The following is a 16,030-nucleotide window of genomic DNA, read 5'->3' as shown; positions in this document are numbered from 1 at the left end:
ATTAAAATAAAAAGTAGTGGTTAGACCTCGAGGCATCTAGCAATGTGGTCTAATCACCCTCCATTCGAACAAAGACGATCAGATCCCGGCGTCGTTTTGACGTTACCACAACTCGAGCGCAGGAAGCAGACGACCTGATCTCGCATGCACCAACACGCGGCTGTGACGTCACACCGCTGCGGTGGCACTGCTATTGGCAGGGACAATGCGCAGAGCCCACACCTTGTAGGCACTTATTTGGGTACAGGGCCTTGACCTTTGAAAAGAGCCGATAGCGCGCTACTTGGGGTCAGTCGCGCCGCCGTCGCAGGATGGGCGGTACTTTTTGTTTTTTTAGTTGCAGTCACAAGTTTGTTTCGTTAAACGTTTAATATTAGTCTTAACAGCACCTGCTCGGTTTCACTTTTGACGATATAAACTACATGTGTGTCTCGAAGCAGGAACCCTCCTTAAAAGGCTCGTCATGATTTCTTTGTTTTATTTTTTTTTTTTTCTTAATATGTTTACACATATTCTTGACTGTTTTTTCGCTCTTCACTTTCTCTGCAACAGTTCCATCGATCAGTTTATTTTTCAGGTCCAAAACAGGAATTGACCTTCAACGTTGCTTCGACGTACCTAAAACCACCATGAGCAACGAGGAAATTAAAGAACACTACTTCCGCGACTTCCTGCCCCGAGAATACACGGAGATGCAACAAACAAACGTTGGCTTGCGCTTATTCTACCAGAGGGAGCTTCATTATATATTTAACTCTCGTAAGTACATAGAACTTGAGTTTACCCCCCAAAAATACGAGGATGATTCAATAAATAAGGTGAATTTTTTTGCATAAGGAATTCTAATACAGATAGAAGCTTACTTTTTCTTTTCTACGTAGTCTCCCAGCACTGTCACACACTTTTCCCATCTGTGCACAAGCTTCCGTATTCCATCAGTTTAAAAATCTTTAGACTGATGTCTCAGCCAGTCGCTCGCAACACTTTTGACTTCACCGTCACTTTCAAACTTCGTGCCTCTCGTGAACGCTTTCAAGGGACCAAACAGGTGAAAGTCTGAAGGGACAATGCCTGGGGTATAAGAGGGATGAGGGAGCAGTTCCCAGACCAGCTCGTTGATGGTCTGCACCGTTAAGCGCCATACGCACATTCGCGTTTGAACGCGTTTGAGTGCGTTGCGGAGTACTTGCGGCCAGGCGCGGTCGCTTGCGGACCGACGCGCGCCTTCCCGCAACGCTCGGTAGCGCGACGCAAGCGAGTAGAGACTCGTTCAACTCTCCGAAGCGTTGCGGTGCGTTCGGGCGCGTTCGACCAATCAGAAGCCCAAAGAGGTGAGGGGGTGACGTGTTCGCTCCGGCCGACTCGGAGAGACGTATCCGGTTCACCGGTCGCAGTGCTTGCTTTTTCGTTTTGGGGAGTGGTGGGGACTGTATTTTCCAAGGCTGCGATGGTTCAAGCTTGACAAAACGTCGGGGAAGCCGGCGAGATTGTCCCAAGATCGAACGCTTCGACGCTGTCGCCGTGCGCCGCCATGTTGCCTTGGATTTTGCTTACTATTGGTGAGCCACTAGCTACGATAGCGCGTTCTTATTGGCTGTTGACTGCGGTTGACTGCTTGTCAACGCAACTGTGCGTACAAGTTTGGCGCAAGCGGTCTTCGCAACGCAACGCGTCCGCTTGCCGCTACGGAATGCACCGCGCTCAAACACGAATGTGCGTATGGGCCTTTAGGGCTGCTGAGTGAGGCCTTGCGTTGTCATGATTCAAGATGATTCCTTTTGGCTGATGACCTCTGCGTTTGTTCTTCATGTCTTCCTTGACCTGCCTCAGCAGTTCACAGTAGTTGACACTGTTCACAGTGCTTCCTTTTTCAAGGGATGAAATGGTGATTGGAACTTGCATATCCCGAAAAACGGTGAGCATCACCTTCCTAGTGGACCGCTGGGACTTGACCTTCTTCTTCACTGGAGAGCCTGCGTGCTTCCACTCCATGGACTCTCGTTTAGACTCAGGCTCATAGTGCCAAACCCATGTCTCGTCAGATGTGACCATCTTCTTCAGAAACTCATCACCATCCTTCTCATAGCGGGAAAGACACTGCTGGGACAACTCGACCCTCCTCTGTTTGTGCTCCGCAGTAAGCATCTTTGGCACCCACCTGCTGCTAACCTTCGAGTATCCAAGGTCATCATGGACAATTTTGTGTGCTGTCCCCACAGATAAGCTCAAAGTCCTTGCAATGCCATCCACTGTCACCCTTCTGTCAGATTCAATGAGGTCATTGACTGATTCGATCACCTCAGGAGATCTCACTTCTGTAGGCCTCCCAGGCCTGTCTTTATCCTCAACACTAACCCGTCCTTCTTTAAACAATTTAGCCCACTTGTAGACATTTTATTGCTGAAACATGTGACACCATACACAGTTGACATTCTCCTGTGAATTTTAACGGGTTTGCACCCTTCAGCAAACAAGAACTTCATAACTGACCGCTGTTTAATCCTGGAGCATGCTTTTTAGTCGGCCATCCTTGTTACTCAGTAAAATTCTCAGTTTATCTCTTTTTTTTTCTTTTTTTTTTTAATCTGCATAAGAAAATTAATTCATGTGGAAAAGTAGTAAAACAATAAAAATAACAAAAAGTAAGCTTCCCGAAGGAAAAATCCATCAATGTAACCTTGTTTGGCAGTCAATGTTTTCTAGTGGACCACTGACTGTGCCTGACTGTACGTCAAGCATGTCTGATTGGCCAACAAGTTACTCTGACCGACAGTCAAACTCCAGTCAGACTCCACTTGTCGGCTTTCTGATGGTTTCCTAGTGGCAGTCGGCCGCCGCGAAATGCCATCAAGATGTCTTGGTGGCGATTCTGATTGTACATCAATTGTCTCTGACTGTACGTCAAAAAGCTTTGACGTGCAGACAGACGTACGGTCAAAGGACGTAAAGTTAATTTGGATACCACTATTTCGTCAAATCTATGAATACGAAAAATAATCTATGCACAAGAAAACGATTTCGGGACGTGAGCCCATAAAACCGCTGATGTTAGAGATATGACACGCAGCCGACCGACAACCTTGATCAGAAGCCCGCCGAAACGCCGAAAACGCCACTTCGCTTCGCCCACAGAGGCTTCGCCGAGCTTTCATGAACGGTCGCTCTCGACTCGTTTTGTTTGCCCGCTTGCTCCAACCTGTCGATCCTGCCCGGGCTCTACAATATCTTATGTTTTATTAAAAATTCTACTCGACAAGACCCAGCCTGTTGTGAGTTCCGACGATGTAAGGGACTTTAGCGGTGTAGTTGAAGACGACAAGGTGCACCAGGTCTACTGGGCCGGAGACGCGCGAACAAAAGGATCGTTCTACGACGCCAAAGTACTCTACATGGCAGGTGAGTAGGACTGAAGTACGGCGAGAGATGTACGAGTGCTTTGCATAACTGCATCTGCAGCAGAAGCATCTCGTATAAAACGAATGGTCAAATCGAGTTTCCAAAGCGATGCTTTAGCATAGGGGTTAAGGTGTCCGATTTGGACGCAAGTGATCGCAAATTGATCCGCGGTGTTTTTGTTTTTTTTTATCGAACATTTTGTTTTATCGAGGCATTTGGCGATATTTATGAGTGCATATAGCTTTACTCTTATATAAATGGTGCCCTTGTTGATGAAATTCCCTTGGCAGTGGCAGTCAGACGTCATCTGATGGACCATCAGATGACGTCTGATGGTCCATCACGTTCCACCAAGGCTGCTGACTGGCAGTCAGTGTCCCAAATTACGTATCTTGATGGAATTTTCAATAGGGTTTTATCTGTATTAGAAGTTTTTACAGAAAAAATCACCTTATTTATTGAATTACCCTCGTAAGAACCTTTGGCGCCAATTATTAAGATTTATTATTGGCGATAAAAGTTTAAAATTATTATGTAATGGCATGCGCCATCTGTTTCATACACAACAAACTTTAAAGGCATGGCACGATTAGCTGAAGCACAACATTCGTAACTTTTCACATTTCACTGAGACGAGCACAATGTTTGTGCAAAGTTCGCATTTGAGACGAGTTAATTTCATCACACTAGGGCCTGTTGCACCCTTAGACTAGCATGACAAAACCTTTCCATAAAGCTCTCTGTTTGCCGTTATTGATGGTTTCCTCCTCTCCACTCGCCTCTTCAGCCTTCACTTGCTTCACTCCTCTAAAGTAGAAAGGGTGGAGGGCTTGCCGGGAGGAGCTTGGCCTTCTATTTGAAGCCTGCAGTAAGCTACAAAAACCCACTGCATGTTCAAAACGCGGAGTATTGTGAGATTGCGAAGCACTTTGAGTATAAATAAAAATGTCCTCCACTTTTGTAATACTTCTTGCTTGTAACTAGCCATCCGAACTTCTTGATTTAACAGCCGTTCTTCAAAAATATTTGAAATTACTTGAGCAGGTGCTTTCTAACGACATGGTCATATATATACACACCGGCGATCTTAATTACCCTGAACTTCTAACGTCTGTTTAACCTGCTCACATGCCGTCTGATTTGTTGTATTTTCTTCCCGCTAAGGCCTGATTCTTTGTTGATATGTGCAATGCGTAATCACTTTCTCAAATGATTAACGAACCAACTCGACAATCTGCAACAATGAACCTTTTTTTAACACCAATCCTGGGTGTGCCGCAGGTTATGAAATCCTTGAGCCCCTAAGCGACCATTTCTCCATCCCCGTTCAATTAAATATACCGAGTCCGGACCACAGTCATTTGATGCCTCATCACACAATCACGGCCGATGTGAACCGTAGTTGTATCACGCCGTCTGGAATTAAGATACTTATAGATAGCCTTCCTAAAAACACCGCTCTAGTCCCAGACGAGATATCAACTCAAGTGCTCAAACTGACTAAACCACTTTCTAGCACACTTCATTGTAGGTTATTCCAGCATCCTACATCGACTCCGTTGATGTACCCTCTTGAATGGAAATATGGGAAAATTTGTTATTTTACAAAATTTGCAACAAAAACTGTCTCACTAATTATAGGTCCACTTCTTTTACCAATGCTCGAATCAAGCTAATGGAGCCTATATTTACTCAAGAACGATCAACCATTTGGTCGATTACTGATTACTTTTCTTAGCCCATCACGGTTACCGAACTGTCCATATCTTGTGATACTCAAGTTTTTAAACTTGTAACCGTCATCTACAAAGACCTTCATCTTTGTACGGAAACTCATGTAATATTTATTGACTTTTCAAACAGGGTCCGTAAGGTTCCTCCTCAATCTTTATTGTTAACACTCCGTTAGCTTCCACTTCAACTTCAAAAATATCCTCTTTCTCAATCGCAGTCAAAGCCGGAGGGCCCCAAGTAACCGTGTTGGGTCTTTTTTTTTTATCTAGTTTATGTCAATGACGTATATACCGTCGAACATTAAGACACAGATTATGTTATACGCTCCTGATTGTTCCCTGTATTATTATATCACTAATCCCTTTGACTGTGTACAACTTGAACTTGATTTACAATGTACGTAATTTCGTTGTGAAAGCTGGCAAATACAGATTAACGTATAAAACCAAATATTCCTGCTTGGTCAATATCATCTGTTGGGCTAGTTGGTTAGACATGATCAGATAAAATTAGCGCAAACGACAAGAGAAGAGAAAGGTAAGACAGGACAGGACAGAGCGCTACTCACAACTGACGTTTTAAAAGAAAAAGACAATAAGGAAGTGAAGCATTTTAAAAATAAAAGAAAGAGGAAAACCCAACGAAAATACGACCGCGCCCTAGGTTGTCTTTATAAAAGAAGAAGAAAAACGCCAAAATCGTGACTACCTTGGGTTGTTGTACTAAAGGAAGAAGAAATAAGAAAAGATCTCAGAAAATAAACCAGAACGTTCAGATGTTGAACACTTCGTCGGACCTAATGTGAAACACAAGTTAAAATTCTATCTTAATGTACACTACACACTTCTTGCGGCGTATGGATCGTTACTGGTGGAGTCCAAGATAGTGTAGTTCTTTTGGTGAAAGGGTCACCGAAGGGGCGCTGATGCAGGTGTCCCCGCGCGTGATGATGGCTTGCGCCTCGAAAATTTCTCTAGCTCTTTTTTCGCCGTAACGCCTCAGCACTTTGGTGTTGTTCAGCAAAGGCGAGCAGTGACAGTCTCGTACATGCACGGCGAGGTGTCCTGCTGGTGACGACTTTAGTGCAAGAGCATGTTCTCGAAGACGGTCATTAACACATCTCCCTGTCTGGCCCACATACACATTTCCGCATGTTAACGGTATCTCGTAGATTACACCACAGCTGCAGTCCATGTATTTGTGTCGATGGTTTACTCCACATTGTGCATGTAGTATCTGCGTGTTGTTGATCTTCGGACAGAGCTTCTTGAACTTATCCGGTGCAGATAGCACGACTTCAACATGAAACTTGGAGGCCACCTTCTTTAAGTTATGCGAAATACGATGAATGTATGGTAGGACTGTTGGTCGGTGTCTTCTGTTCCTTTCTTTGTCTCGTTTACCGCGTGAAGTAATCAAACACTCAGCGACTTCATACAACAGGGAACTCGGGTACCCAGAAGACTTGAGTCTTAGCACTTGGGCATTGAAACTATCACTTGATGAATGTGCACAAGATTTCTTTAGTGCTGCTTTCAAGCAACCGGTAACAATACCTCGTTTTATAAGCTTGGAATGGGCCGAGTCAAACTGTAAAAGTCCTTTCTGGGTTCGTGGAGAGTACATCCAGCATGTATGGTCTTGAATGAACGTCAGCCTGAGGTCTAAAAATTGCAGGACCGCATTCGCTGGTGTCTCATAAGTGAAATTGAGGCCCTTTCCTCCTTCCAAGAAGTATGAACGTATGTTGTTGATCATTTGTGCCTCTTTGTCATCCGGGCAACATGTAAGTAGAACCAAGTAGTCATCCACGTATCGAAAAATACGGGATATTTGTTTGTTAGACGTTCTGTTGGCTATCTCTCTATCACGTTGAGACAAGAAAATGTCGCATAAGAGAGGAGCTACACATGACCCTATACAAATGCCCTTTTGTATGTAGGTCTTGCCATCGAAAGTGACCAGAGTGGTAGAAAGGTAAAAGCTCAGAAGTTCTAAAAAAGATTCAACCGGCATGCCACATTGGTTTTGAAAAGAAATTGAACCGTTTGCTTCTATGCATTCCCCTACTGCTGTAAACAGCTTATTATGTGGGATCGAATAAAACAAGTCTTCCACGTCAAGAGAAAGCCCATAACGGGCTGCAGTGGAATCTTGCTCCAGGTAACAAATTATCTCCTCTGAGTTTTTCACCAGAAATGGATCATCCAGATGAAGATGGGACAATTGTTGTAGGAGAAATCGAGACATAGCCCCTTGCCACGATCCTTTCTCCGTAACCACTACACGGAAAGGGCATCCTGTCTTGTGGGTTTTTGCGGTGAAAAACATGTCCAACTGGTTCTTTGTAGTATCAGAAATCAACTTCCTTAATTGAGCCAACTCAAGCCTGTGGCACATTTGGAGCACCTTCGCCTTTACTCTTTTGGTCTTGACATCAAATAACTGGTTGAAGTTCTTATTAATTGCTTCATTAACCTTGTCTAGGTAGTTAGAACCAGGAAGCACTACAAAATATCCCTCTTTGTCTGATACCAGTAGGTTTAAGTTATTGCCTTTGAAATAATCGACAAGACGGGGCATTTGTAACTTCTTTTGGCCAGCAGTAGTAGTATTTTTTAACAGCACATCAACACAGTCATTAACACAACGGGTCCTTTCATATTCTTGCGCCTTGTTGGCTATATCATGAATAATAGACACTAGCTGAGCGCCCTGTCTCTGTGGTGTTGTGCAATATTTTGGACCTTTTTTGAGGTCCAAAATATTGGATTTTCGTTGGATTTTCCTCTTTCTTTTATTTTTAAAATGCTTCACTTCCTTCTTGTCTTTTTCTATTAAAATTTCAGTTGTGAGTAGCGCTCTGTCCTGTCCTGTCTTACCTTTCTCTTCTCTTGTCATTTGCGCTAATTTTATCTGATCATACCTGCTTGGCCACCAAATGAAATTAAAAAGATTTTTGCTACAATCTTTTTGATAAAAAAAATTGTGAAAAATACCAGCTTACAATTGCCGTGAGGTTCGCTTATCAATCAATCTTTTATGAAAAAGTCACATAACTCATACTATTTCTACAGCGGCTTAAAGGGGGTAGTGTAACGAACGAAACCGGAGAAGCGGCACAGCGTTGGAAGACGGCCGCGGATGGCGCTGACGCTTGCAACACCGTCGTTCGGGTTATGGCTCCGGCTTGGCCGCTTGGTCAGTTTGGCTCCGGCCAGCTCCGGCCGATTCGCGGCAGTCGACTACACTGTCGTCTGCTAGTTTCACATTTTTTATTCCCTTTCAAACACAAAACATCTCGTTGGAATTTCACTGGAAACAAATAATTGTTTTTGATGTATTTATATTAGTTATGAAGGGTGTTAGGGTGCCTCTATCTGCCGGCAGATTGAGGCACCCAATGGAGCTGCGGATCGAAGCGCCACCTACATCGTCTTCCAAGGAGCGGCCGTTCCTGATGCATGGTGGAGGCTACGCGATAATCACACTACCCCCTTTAAGCCACTGTACTATTTCTGAGGCTAATAAAACACTAGGCTTTCTGCGACGCAACATCTTTCTCGCTTTCAAAGAAACAAAACGTTTACCACATTACTCACCATTCCTACTTTAGCTGGAGTACGCCTCATCCGTTTGGAATCCTCACCGACTTTTCATAAAAGACACGTTAGAGGCCGTCCAAAATCGTACCGCAAGAATTATTTACCGCAAATATAGCTTCGCAGCTAGCGTCTCCGCACTCAAAATCCACCTTGGTATCCCCTTTCATAAACACAGATTGGCATTTGTCCTTACTCCTAACCATGTTACACAAGTATTACCACCACCTTCCTTTGTAAAGCAAAGTATACTGCACACCCGCCACCTTACGTCTCCCTTCGCTTAAAATATTATTGTAAACTGCTCCTCTTTATTCATTGCTTTAACATGTTTTCCCTGCAGCTGTCTATCAACTATTGGAATGAGTTGCCAGACTCTGTTCGCACTTTCTTGCGTGAGTTTAAACGTGGTGTCGCCATTGTGCAAAAAGCCCCTAACCACTCCCAGCTCTTAGCGATAGACGGCGAGTTTCGCACTATTTCCGAAATCAAATATACACGCTATATTTTGGAAATGGACACTTATAGCACTGTCAAACCTAATTCACTCTAATGATAATAAAATGATGAATAAAATATTAGGAAATATACGTGATTCAGATGTGTGCAGGGTCTACCAAAATAAGTTGCGCCAATGAGTGTGTTGCCAAAAAAAAAAAAAAAGAAGGCCGGGGGGGCGAATAGTTACCATATCTGGCATTACGAAAATCCGAGAAGCACTTGCCTCTCTTTACGAATCAAAATGTACTTTGTTGCTTATTTCACGTTGTGTCTGTGTGTTTTTCTTCTATTTTGTTCCACATGTCCATCAGCAATCCCTGTATGCCTTTCTAATGTAAAGTGCCACTTGGGAATTTAAGGGACAAGTAAATAAAATAAAATATAAGTAGTTTTGATGACACCTCTACAGTTGCCACAAATAGAGAGGTATTCCTCGTTCTGACTAAACGCACGTCGCACAACGCGCCACGGCGCCGTTTAAACGAGGCACGAAGTAAAACGTAAAAAAGTTAAGACTGTTATAAAAAACAAGTGCACACACATTTCAAGGAGCTTCAAGGAGACGGATTACATTAAACTGTTTTTATAGTCAGTCACAGGGTAAGAGTGAAGTGGAAGTTCCTCTTACCTCTTTCCACTTCACCGGTGCAAAGGCTAGAGAGGAGGTGACCTCCTCTCCAGCTTTCGCTCTGCTAAACTGGGAAGAGATGGGAAGAGCCTCCACTTCGTCCTCCACCTGTCAACGACTATTCCCCCTTTTCTGTTTGCCAACAGAACTCAGTTATGCCATCTATTGGCTAGCCCCGGCACACTTCCGGTTTGACAGTACTATATGTGACCATTTTCGAAACCTGCCATCTAGTTCAGAACCGGAAGTGGTTGGAGTCTTTTTGTACACTGGCACCACCACGTTTCAGCTCACGCAAGAAAGAGCAAATAGTTTGATTTTTAGTCGACTTGTTGCAATGCATCTGCTAAACTTATTTTTTATGTGTGCCTAGACGTGCAGATGAAGTATGAAGTCATGCTATGATTGAACAACTACAGTGAGACTACGAGGCAAGGCGAAACACTAGGGGAAGGGCAGGTTCTTGAACTCTTGTTTTCATATTAATAGGGACCCATTGTATTGGCAGGCCCCCAGTATCGTCTTAGCGGCGCTACATAACAAGGAATAGAGCTTTAAAGCGTTTTTTTCTGCAATCCTCGCACGCTGCTGAAAGATAATTTATTGCCCTGGGCTTGACGCAGGCATTGCTTTTCATAGTCCACGAATGATTCTCATAAACGTAATCATTTTTTAATTATGCTCGCTCTTTGGTAAAATTTCGCGAAAGCCTTAAAGGGGCGATGCAACAGTTTTCGTACTTTCAGTAAATACCGCAACAAAATGTTTTCTGGCATTCATACCCTACGAAAAACGCGTCAACTCTATTTTTTCACTAAATGGCGGTCGTAGAAAACAAATGAGAGGGAACCAAATAGCGTTCATCCCCTCAACTCGCAGTCAGGTCAAGTGGCCACGAGATCTGTTGACGATTATATACCGCGAATGTTTAGCATATCACACGATCGGGTTCGCAAACAACAGGACAAGCGCTAAGGTCGGCACATTGTTAAGCTTCGGCTATTTTCGTCAACGCAGGGATTGGGCACCAGCCACTACGTAAATACAAGTCAAGGCATCGATTATGACGAGCCCAAACCGAATGCTCACGCAGTGCTCGTCTCCACTGTATCAGCAGCCTTTAAATATCGTCACTGCGGCAATCGAAATGTTTGATGACAAAATCTCGGGGATCGCATTGTTGGCAACCCCAACAATACTATCCCAACAACTTCATCATCAAGTTTTGCGAAGGTGACACCGAAGAAGACATATCGACTTTTATACTTGAAATTAATCGTTGACAAGGAAGCTTGTTGGCTAGTGGCGTTGGGCTGTGTTATATTTGTGTCCCTCTAGTGCCGGTAAGCTTGAGTAAAGGGAGGAACATATTTCTAATCAATATCGTCGCAGGCCCCTCTAAAATATTCGCCTGCTTTACGATATCACCCTTGCTTTTTACACAGCGGTGTCCGAGTCTTGGCGAACCCTTCTGGACGTTGGGTGTGGGCCCACTGTTGCCACTATCTTTCCGGCGACGAGAAAGATCCGCAGTATTGTCCTTAGTGAGCTGACACCAAGAAGTCGAGAAGAAGTAGAGAAGTGGATCGAGAAGACACCAGATGCCTTGGACTGGTCTTTCATGAGCGAGCCATTGGCCATCTTGGAGGGATACAAGTGAGAAGTGGTTTTCGTAGATCTGTACATTAACATTTGACCCGTGACGTAAAAAGAATTTTTGACACTCGTTTTTCGTTTTGTTTTTAGAATTAGGGCGTACCATAAATATCCATGTCTGCTTATAGTATTCTAATTGAATACTGAACTTGCAAATAAGTCGTCAGGCGCCAGTTACACGCTCGAGTTTGTAACCTTTTTTATTGTTACTAAGATTGCTCAGTCCTTGAGATTGTAATTCCTCAGCGCTCGCTCTTCTCATTTCCTTAATTGAATACAGAAAGTCCGATGATTGGTGTTTCGAGCACGTCCCGGTGTACCACATTATTAGCGACCTCTGAGGATAAACTTCTCGTCTGCTTTTGTGCAAAGACATAGCCTCCTGTAGCAGGATGAATGGATGGATGGATACGGCTGGACTTCTTTAATCGGGCGGCTGCATGCGCCATTCAGCCAAATACATTAATTTCCGACTAGAATGAAAACACTCAGGTTAAGGCTGAGAACAGAATATGCTTAAATTCTAAGTTAGTGGGCCATAGCAACTAGTCTCATATAGATACTAAGCACGATCATTCTCTTACCGTTCTCCACAACCGAGAGTTACTACATGTGTGAATGCGGTGCCGCCACACGCGGTAGTTTAATCGGCGCCATTTGAGAGCGTATTCATCTATTGTCGAGCCGTAAAAACAAACAAATAAAAAACACTTGACTCGTAAACGTGATCCGCCAAGAAGCAATAAAGAAGCGTAGCGTTCTGCTTTAAATTGTCTCTGACAGTGGCAACTTTTTTTGCCTCCCAATATCCTTTTGTGACCATCAATAATAGGTCACGCTCTACTGATTGCAATGTTTAGCCCCATACGTATTTCGTGGAAACGCAAACTGATTGAGAGCTCTTGAAACGCTAGGCATGGCTTACAATGTTCGCAATCTACTTCCTGATTCGTTCTTCGGTCTTTTTGATAACGGCCAGTGTCGTAATCTCATTGGTAGCGGCGTGATGTTAAAATGATCGGTACTCGCCAGGACCTGCGTATCATACGTAGTCGGTGACTATCGAGTCGTTTCAATAATCGCTTTCTTGAAGCTATCGCGTTTTGTCTACGGGACTGTGGATCGCGTCCCAATCATCGCAATCACTCACTTGGAAGAGCTATTGCGCGGTGCATGTAGAGTGCTAATCACACTTGTCTATAACGCGCGAGCGGGCGGCTTTCTCCGGGGAGCGCTAGACTGGTGGCTTTCACGGAAACTAAGTTAGTCACATGGCGCAAAATGGAACGACCCGGTCGAGGGGTGTCCCGCCCACTCTATCAGCTTGACAAGCGATACAAGTAAAGTGCTATATGATATATTTTTGTTTTTCGATGACGACATCGTTGATACGCCTTCATGCTTTAGTTTGTTTATTGTTGGAGCAATGATGTTTGTAAAAAAGCGTGCGAGCAGCCTTCCGCGTTTGCTGCCAGCTGATAGAGTGGGCAGGACACCCATCGAGCAGGTCGTTCCATGTTGCACCACGTGACCACCTTAGTTCCACGAATGCCACCAGTCTAGCGCTCCCCGGAGAAAGCCGCACGCTCGCGCGTTATAGACAATTGTGATTACCACTGTACGACCCTGAGAATGTGTGACTGGACACTTTTGCTCGGGGTTTCAAGCGCTGGACAGCATGTTCTCTCCACTCGCAGGCATTTCTAGGAATGTGGGAGTACTGCTGTTTCAAACGTTCAGATTCTGAAAAGTTATGAACGTGTATGGGATTATTTTAGCAACTATACGGTGCCTGGGGTGTGTCTCCGACTGGTGTGTTTAACGGGTACTCATATATGGTTCCTAGATTTCCGCCTCAGGACCTGAACAAAGTGTCATGCTGGTGCCCGTCACAACCTTGGTGGTGTCAAAGCAGCTGGGTGAATGGGGAAGATTCCCCTTCTTCTATGGGTCGCTCTATGCCAGACAGTCGAATGAAACCAAAGCAGAGTCGAGTAGAGGAACCGCGCCTGCAGCTACCCTTGGTACGCTCGACTTTTTAGACAGCATTTTTACAACCAACCACCAGGGTCGAGACATTCAATAGCATGACACACTGACCCCTGCGAAATAATGTCTTGCCACATTGGCTCCACTTTCGGTTCACGGGGGGGATAGGACAATAGACACGCCGTTTGTAAACCTGTTTTAAGCACTGTGCTAAAATCAACAACCTCTTGACGCAGGGACGCAAAAATGGGAGCCATGGACATCGAAGAAAGAACACGCGGGGCGGTCAAGAAAGTCATTTCCTGCGATGTTCTGAACCCGAGTGTCCTTCCCAAAGGACACGAGGAATCCTTCGACGTCGTTCTATCCTGCCTTTGTCTGCAGTCTGCAACTCAAGACGAAATCACCTATCAAGAAGCTAATCGGAACGTCTCAAGCCTGATCCGCAAAGGAGGGCACCTTATACTGTGCGGCACTGCCGGGACGGCGTTCTACACTTATGGCAACGTTGTGTTCCCCAACGTTCGCCTTTCTAAAGTCATGGTGGAGGATGCATTCAGTAAATCGGGGCTTGAGATTATACGCTGGAGCTCCCGTGATAGCCCTATCTCCACTGTGAGTCCGAATAGAAGTGACTTCGCGTTCGTCGTCCTAGCCGAAAAGCTTTGAAGGACCGTGAAGTATGAACTGGTGGGAGGAAACGAAGGAGGGAAAGAGAAGCACCCCTCCCACAAGGAACTCTGCATGCCCTGATTGGTGGTTTCCTCCTCTCCAGGTGCCTCCTATTTGGCGTTCTTAGGTAACGAAACTGAATTCGTGACGTCACTTAAATAATATCAAAGCGAGATTGAACACGAGTTTCATTCGAACGCTGAAGCAGCACTCGTTTCTGCTCTGCGCGTTGGCCTTCTTTAGGCGACGTCGACAACTCAGCACTATGGTCTTGTAATCAAGGTAGCGTTGCTTCCTTAAAGTAGAAAGAGTCAAGAGTTTTTCGGGAGGAGCTAGTTCACGGGTTCGAAACGTGACGCGTCGTGATCTGCAGCGGCCATTGTCTCCAGCGGTGCCTTTAAATGCTAGAGCATATCTTTTGGCCTTCACGGAGTACCGAAACTCCTAAACTTTGTTTCAGAACCGAGTGTCGGCGCAGCAGTCGCGTTTCAACCCATCCCTAATATAGTGCTGCACTGTCCGGTTGAAGCGAAGCGCGTACAATGTAGGGTTCGTTCTCATGCGAGCTCTTCAATCCCCATTTTTGTCTCTGGTGACACTGGATTGTTTTCAATAAAGTACTTTCCCTCGTTCCGAGCGGTGCGGGACTTCCTTCTTGGTGTCTCTTCACTTTTTCTAACCTCGAAACAGATGGAAGCCGATTATAAGGCTTAGCGTCTCAGGCGTAGGGCTGGAAACGCAGCACCAGAGCAACCGAAGCCACCAAATAAGCCGGCAATTTTTGGCAAACCGGAATAACGGCTTCACGATAAAAATTGAAAAATAGCAGAAAAAATAACTAATTTTTCGTTGGGTCCTCACTCGCCGATGCCCAGGGCTCTGACCCGTGCGTACCCACTGTACCCGTGGTAACGAGATAACGCAGAAACGTTTTCCATAATTATTTGCTGTTTTGAATCGGTTTCCAAAATGGCTGACTTAGAACTTCCGCCACGTGCTAAACCAGCCAATCAGGACTGGATGCTGCGGGATTAATTTCCGGTAAGCAGAATGAATGGGATTCGGTACTCTGGGAAGATTCAGTTACTCTACTTTCTACTATATGCTTCCTTTTAGCTCAGCTCAGGTCGTTCAACACCTGAGGCTGTTGTGAAGAAAATGAAGAACTTTTAGTGGAAGGATCAGGCACAAAACGGAACGTCTGAAGTTCTTTGTCGAGGCCCGCATTCTTCGCGAATTGGGCGAAATTCGTGAAAACTCCTGCCGGCGAAAGCAACATGTTTTACAGTATCTGTCCTAATCTTGCTAAAGACATGTAATTGCTGTCTTAGAAGTCGAAGAATACGTACACCTGATTTGCCGGAAATGGTCCCTGTTTCGCTTCCTTTCGTGTTTGGAATATTTTGATTTTAAGAATTTCCTCTAACTTGAAATGCGAGGGTGCGTCGTAAACTAACGTCTGAAGTGCTTTTATATGGCGGTTCTATATTATAAATTCTGCAACCCCTCGCAGAAGTCGAATTTTTTCCACTCTATCGATGTACCTAAAGCGCGAGACACATGGACGGCAGAATCGTCCGATCCGACGTCCGATCCGACAGTCCGCCGCTCCGAATCGCCGTACGCGACAGTTTGAGACACACGCTTCCGACCTTGCATGCGACACGGCGATCCGTTCGGCTCCACCCAGGAAATCCAAGCACTCCAGCGGAGGTCCGTGTTCATAGATCTCTGGTCCCAGATTGACGGTTTAGCTTGCACGAGCGAAGTTAGGAGCTCGTTCTCGCTTGCGCGTGCATTCTCTGCCGGGGCCATCTATTTCGAATGGGTCAGCGGGATCTCCACGCGTCCG

General features: G+C 45.0%; 1 protein-coding gene across 1 annotated transcript; it reads left to right on the top strand.

Moving 5' to 3' along the window:
* Positions 1 to 629: 629 nt before the first annotated feature.
* On the top strand, positions 630 to 14,175 carry LOC120838415 (indolethylamine N-methyltransferase-like). Its single transcript, XM_040208331.2, has 3 exons — positions 630 to 759; positions 11,307 to 11,517; positions 13,743 to 14,175. Exons 1-3 carry the CDS (start codon positions 630 to 632, stop codon positions 14,173 to 14,175), a joined length of 774 nt encoding a protein of 257 aa, XP_040064265.2.
* Positions 14,176 to 16,030: the final 1,855 nt, after the last annotated feature.

Source organism: Ixodes scapularis, unplaced genomic scaffold (genome assembly GCF_016920785.2).
Source record: "Ixodes scapularis isolate PalLabHiFi unplaced genomic scaffold, ASM1692078v2 PGA_scaffold8__174_contigs__length_109621045, whole genome shotgun sequence".
NCBI classification, from domain to species: Eukaryota; Metazoa; Arthropoda; class Arachnida; order Ixodida; family Ixodidae; genus Ixodes; species Ixodes scapularis.
Note: the sequence above shows the minus strand (reverse complement) of the source record. Positions and strands in the feature narration are given on the sequence as shown.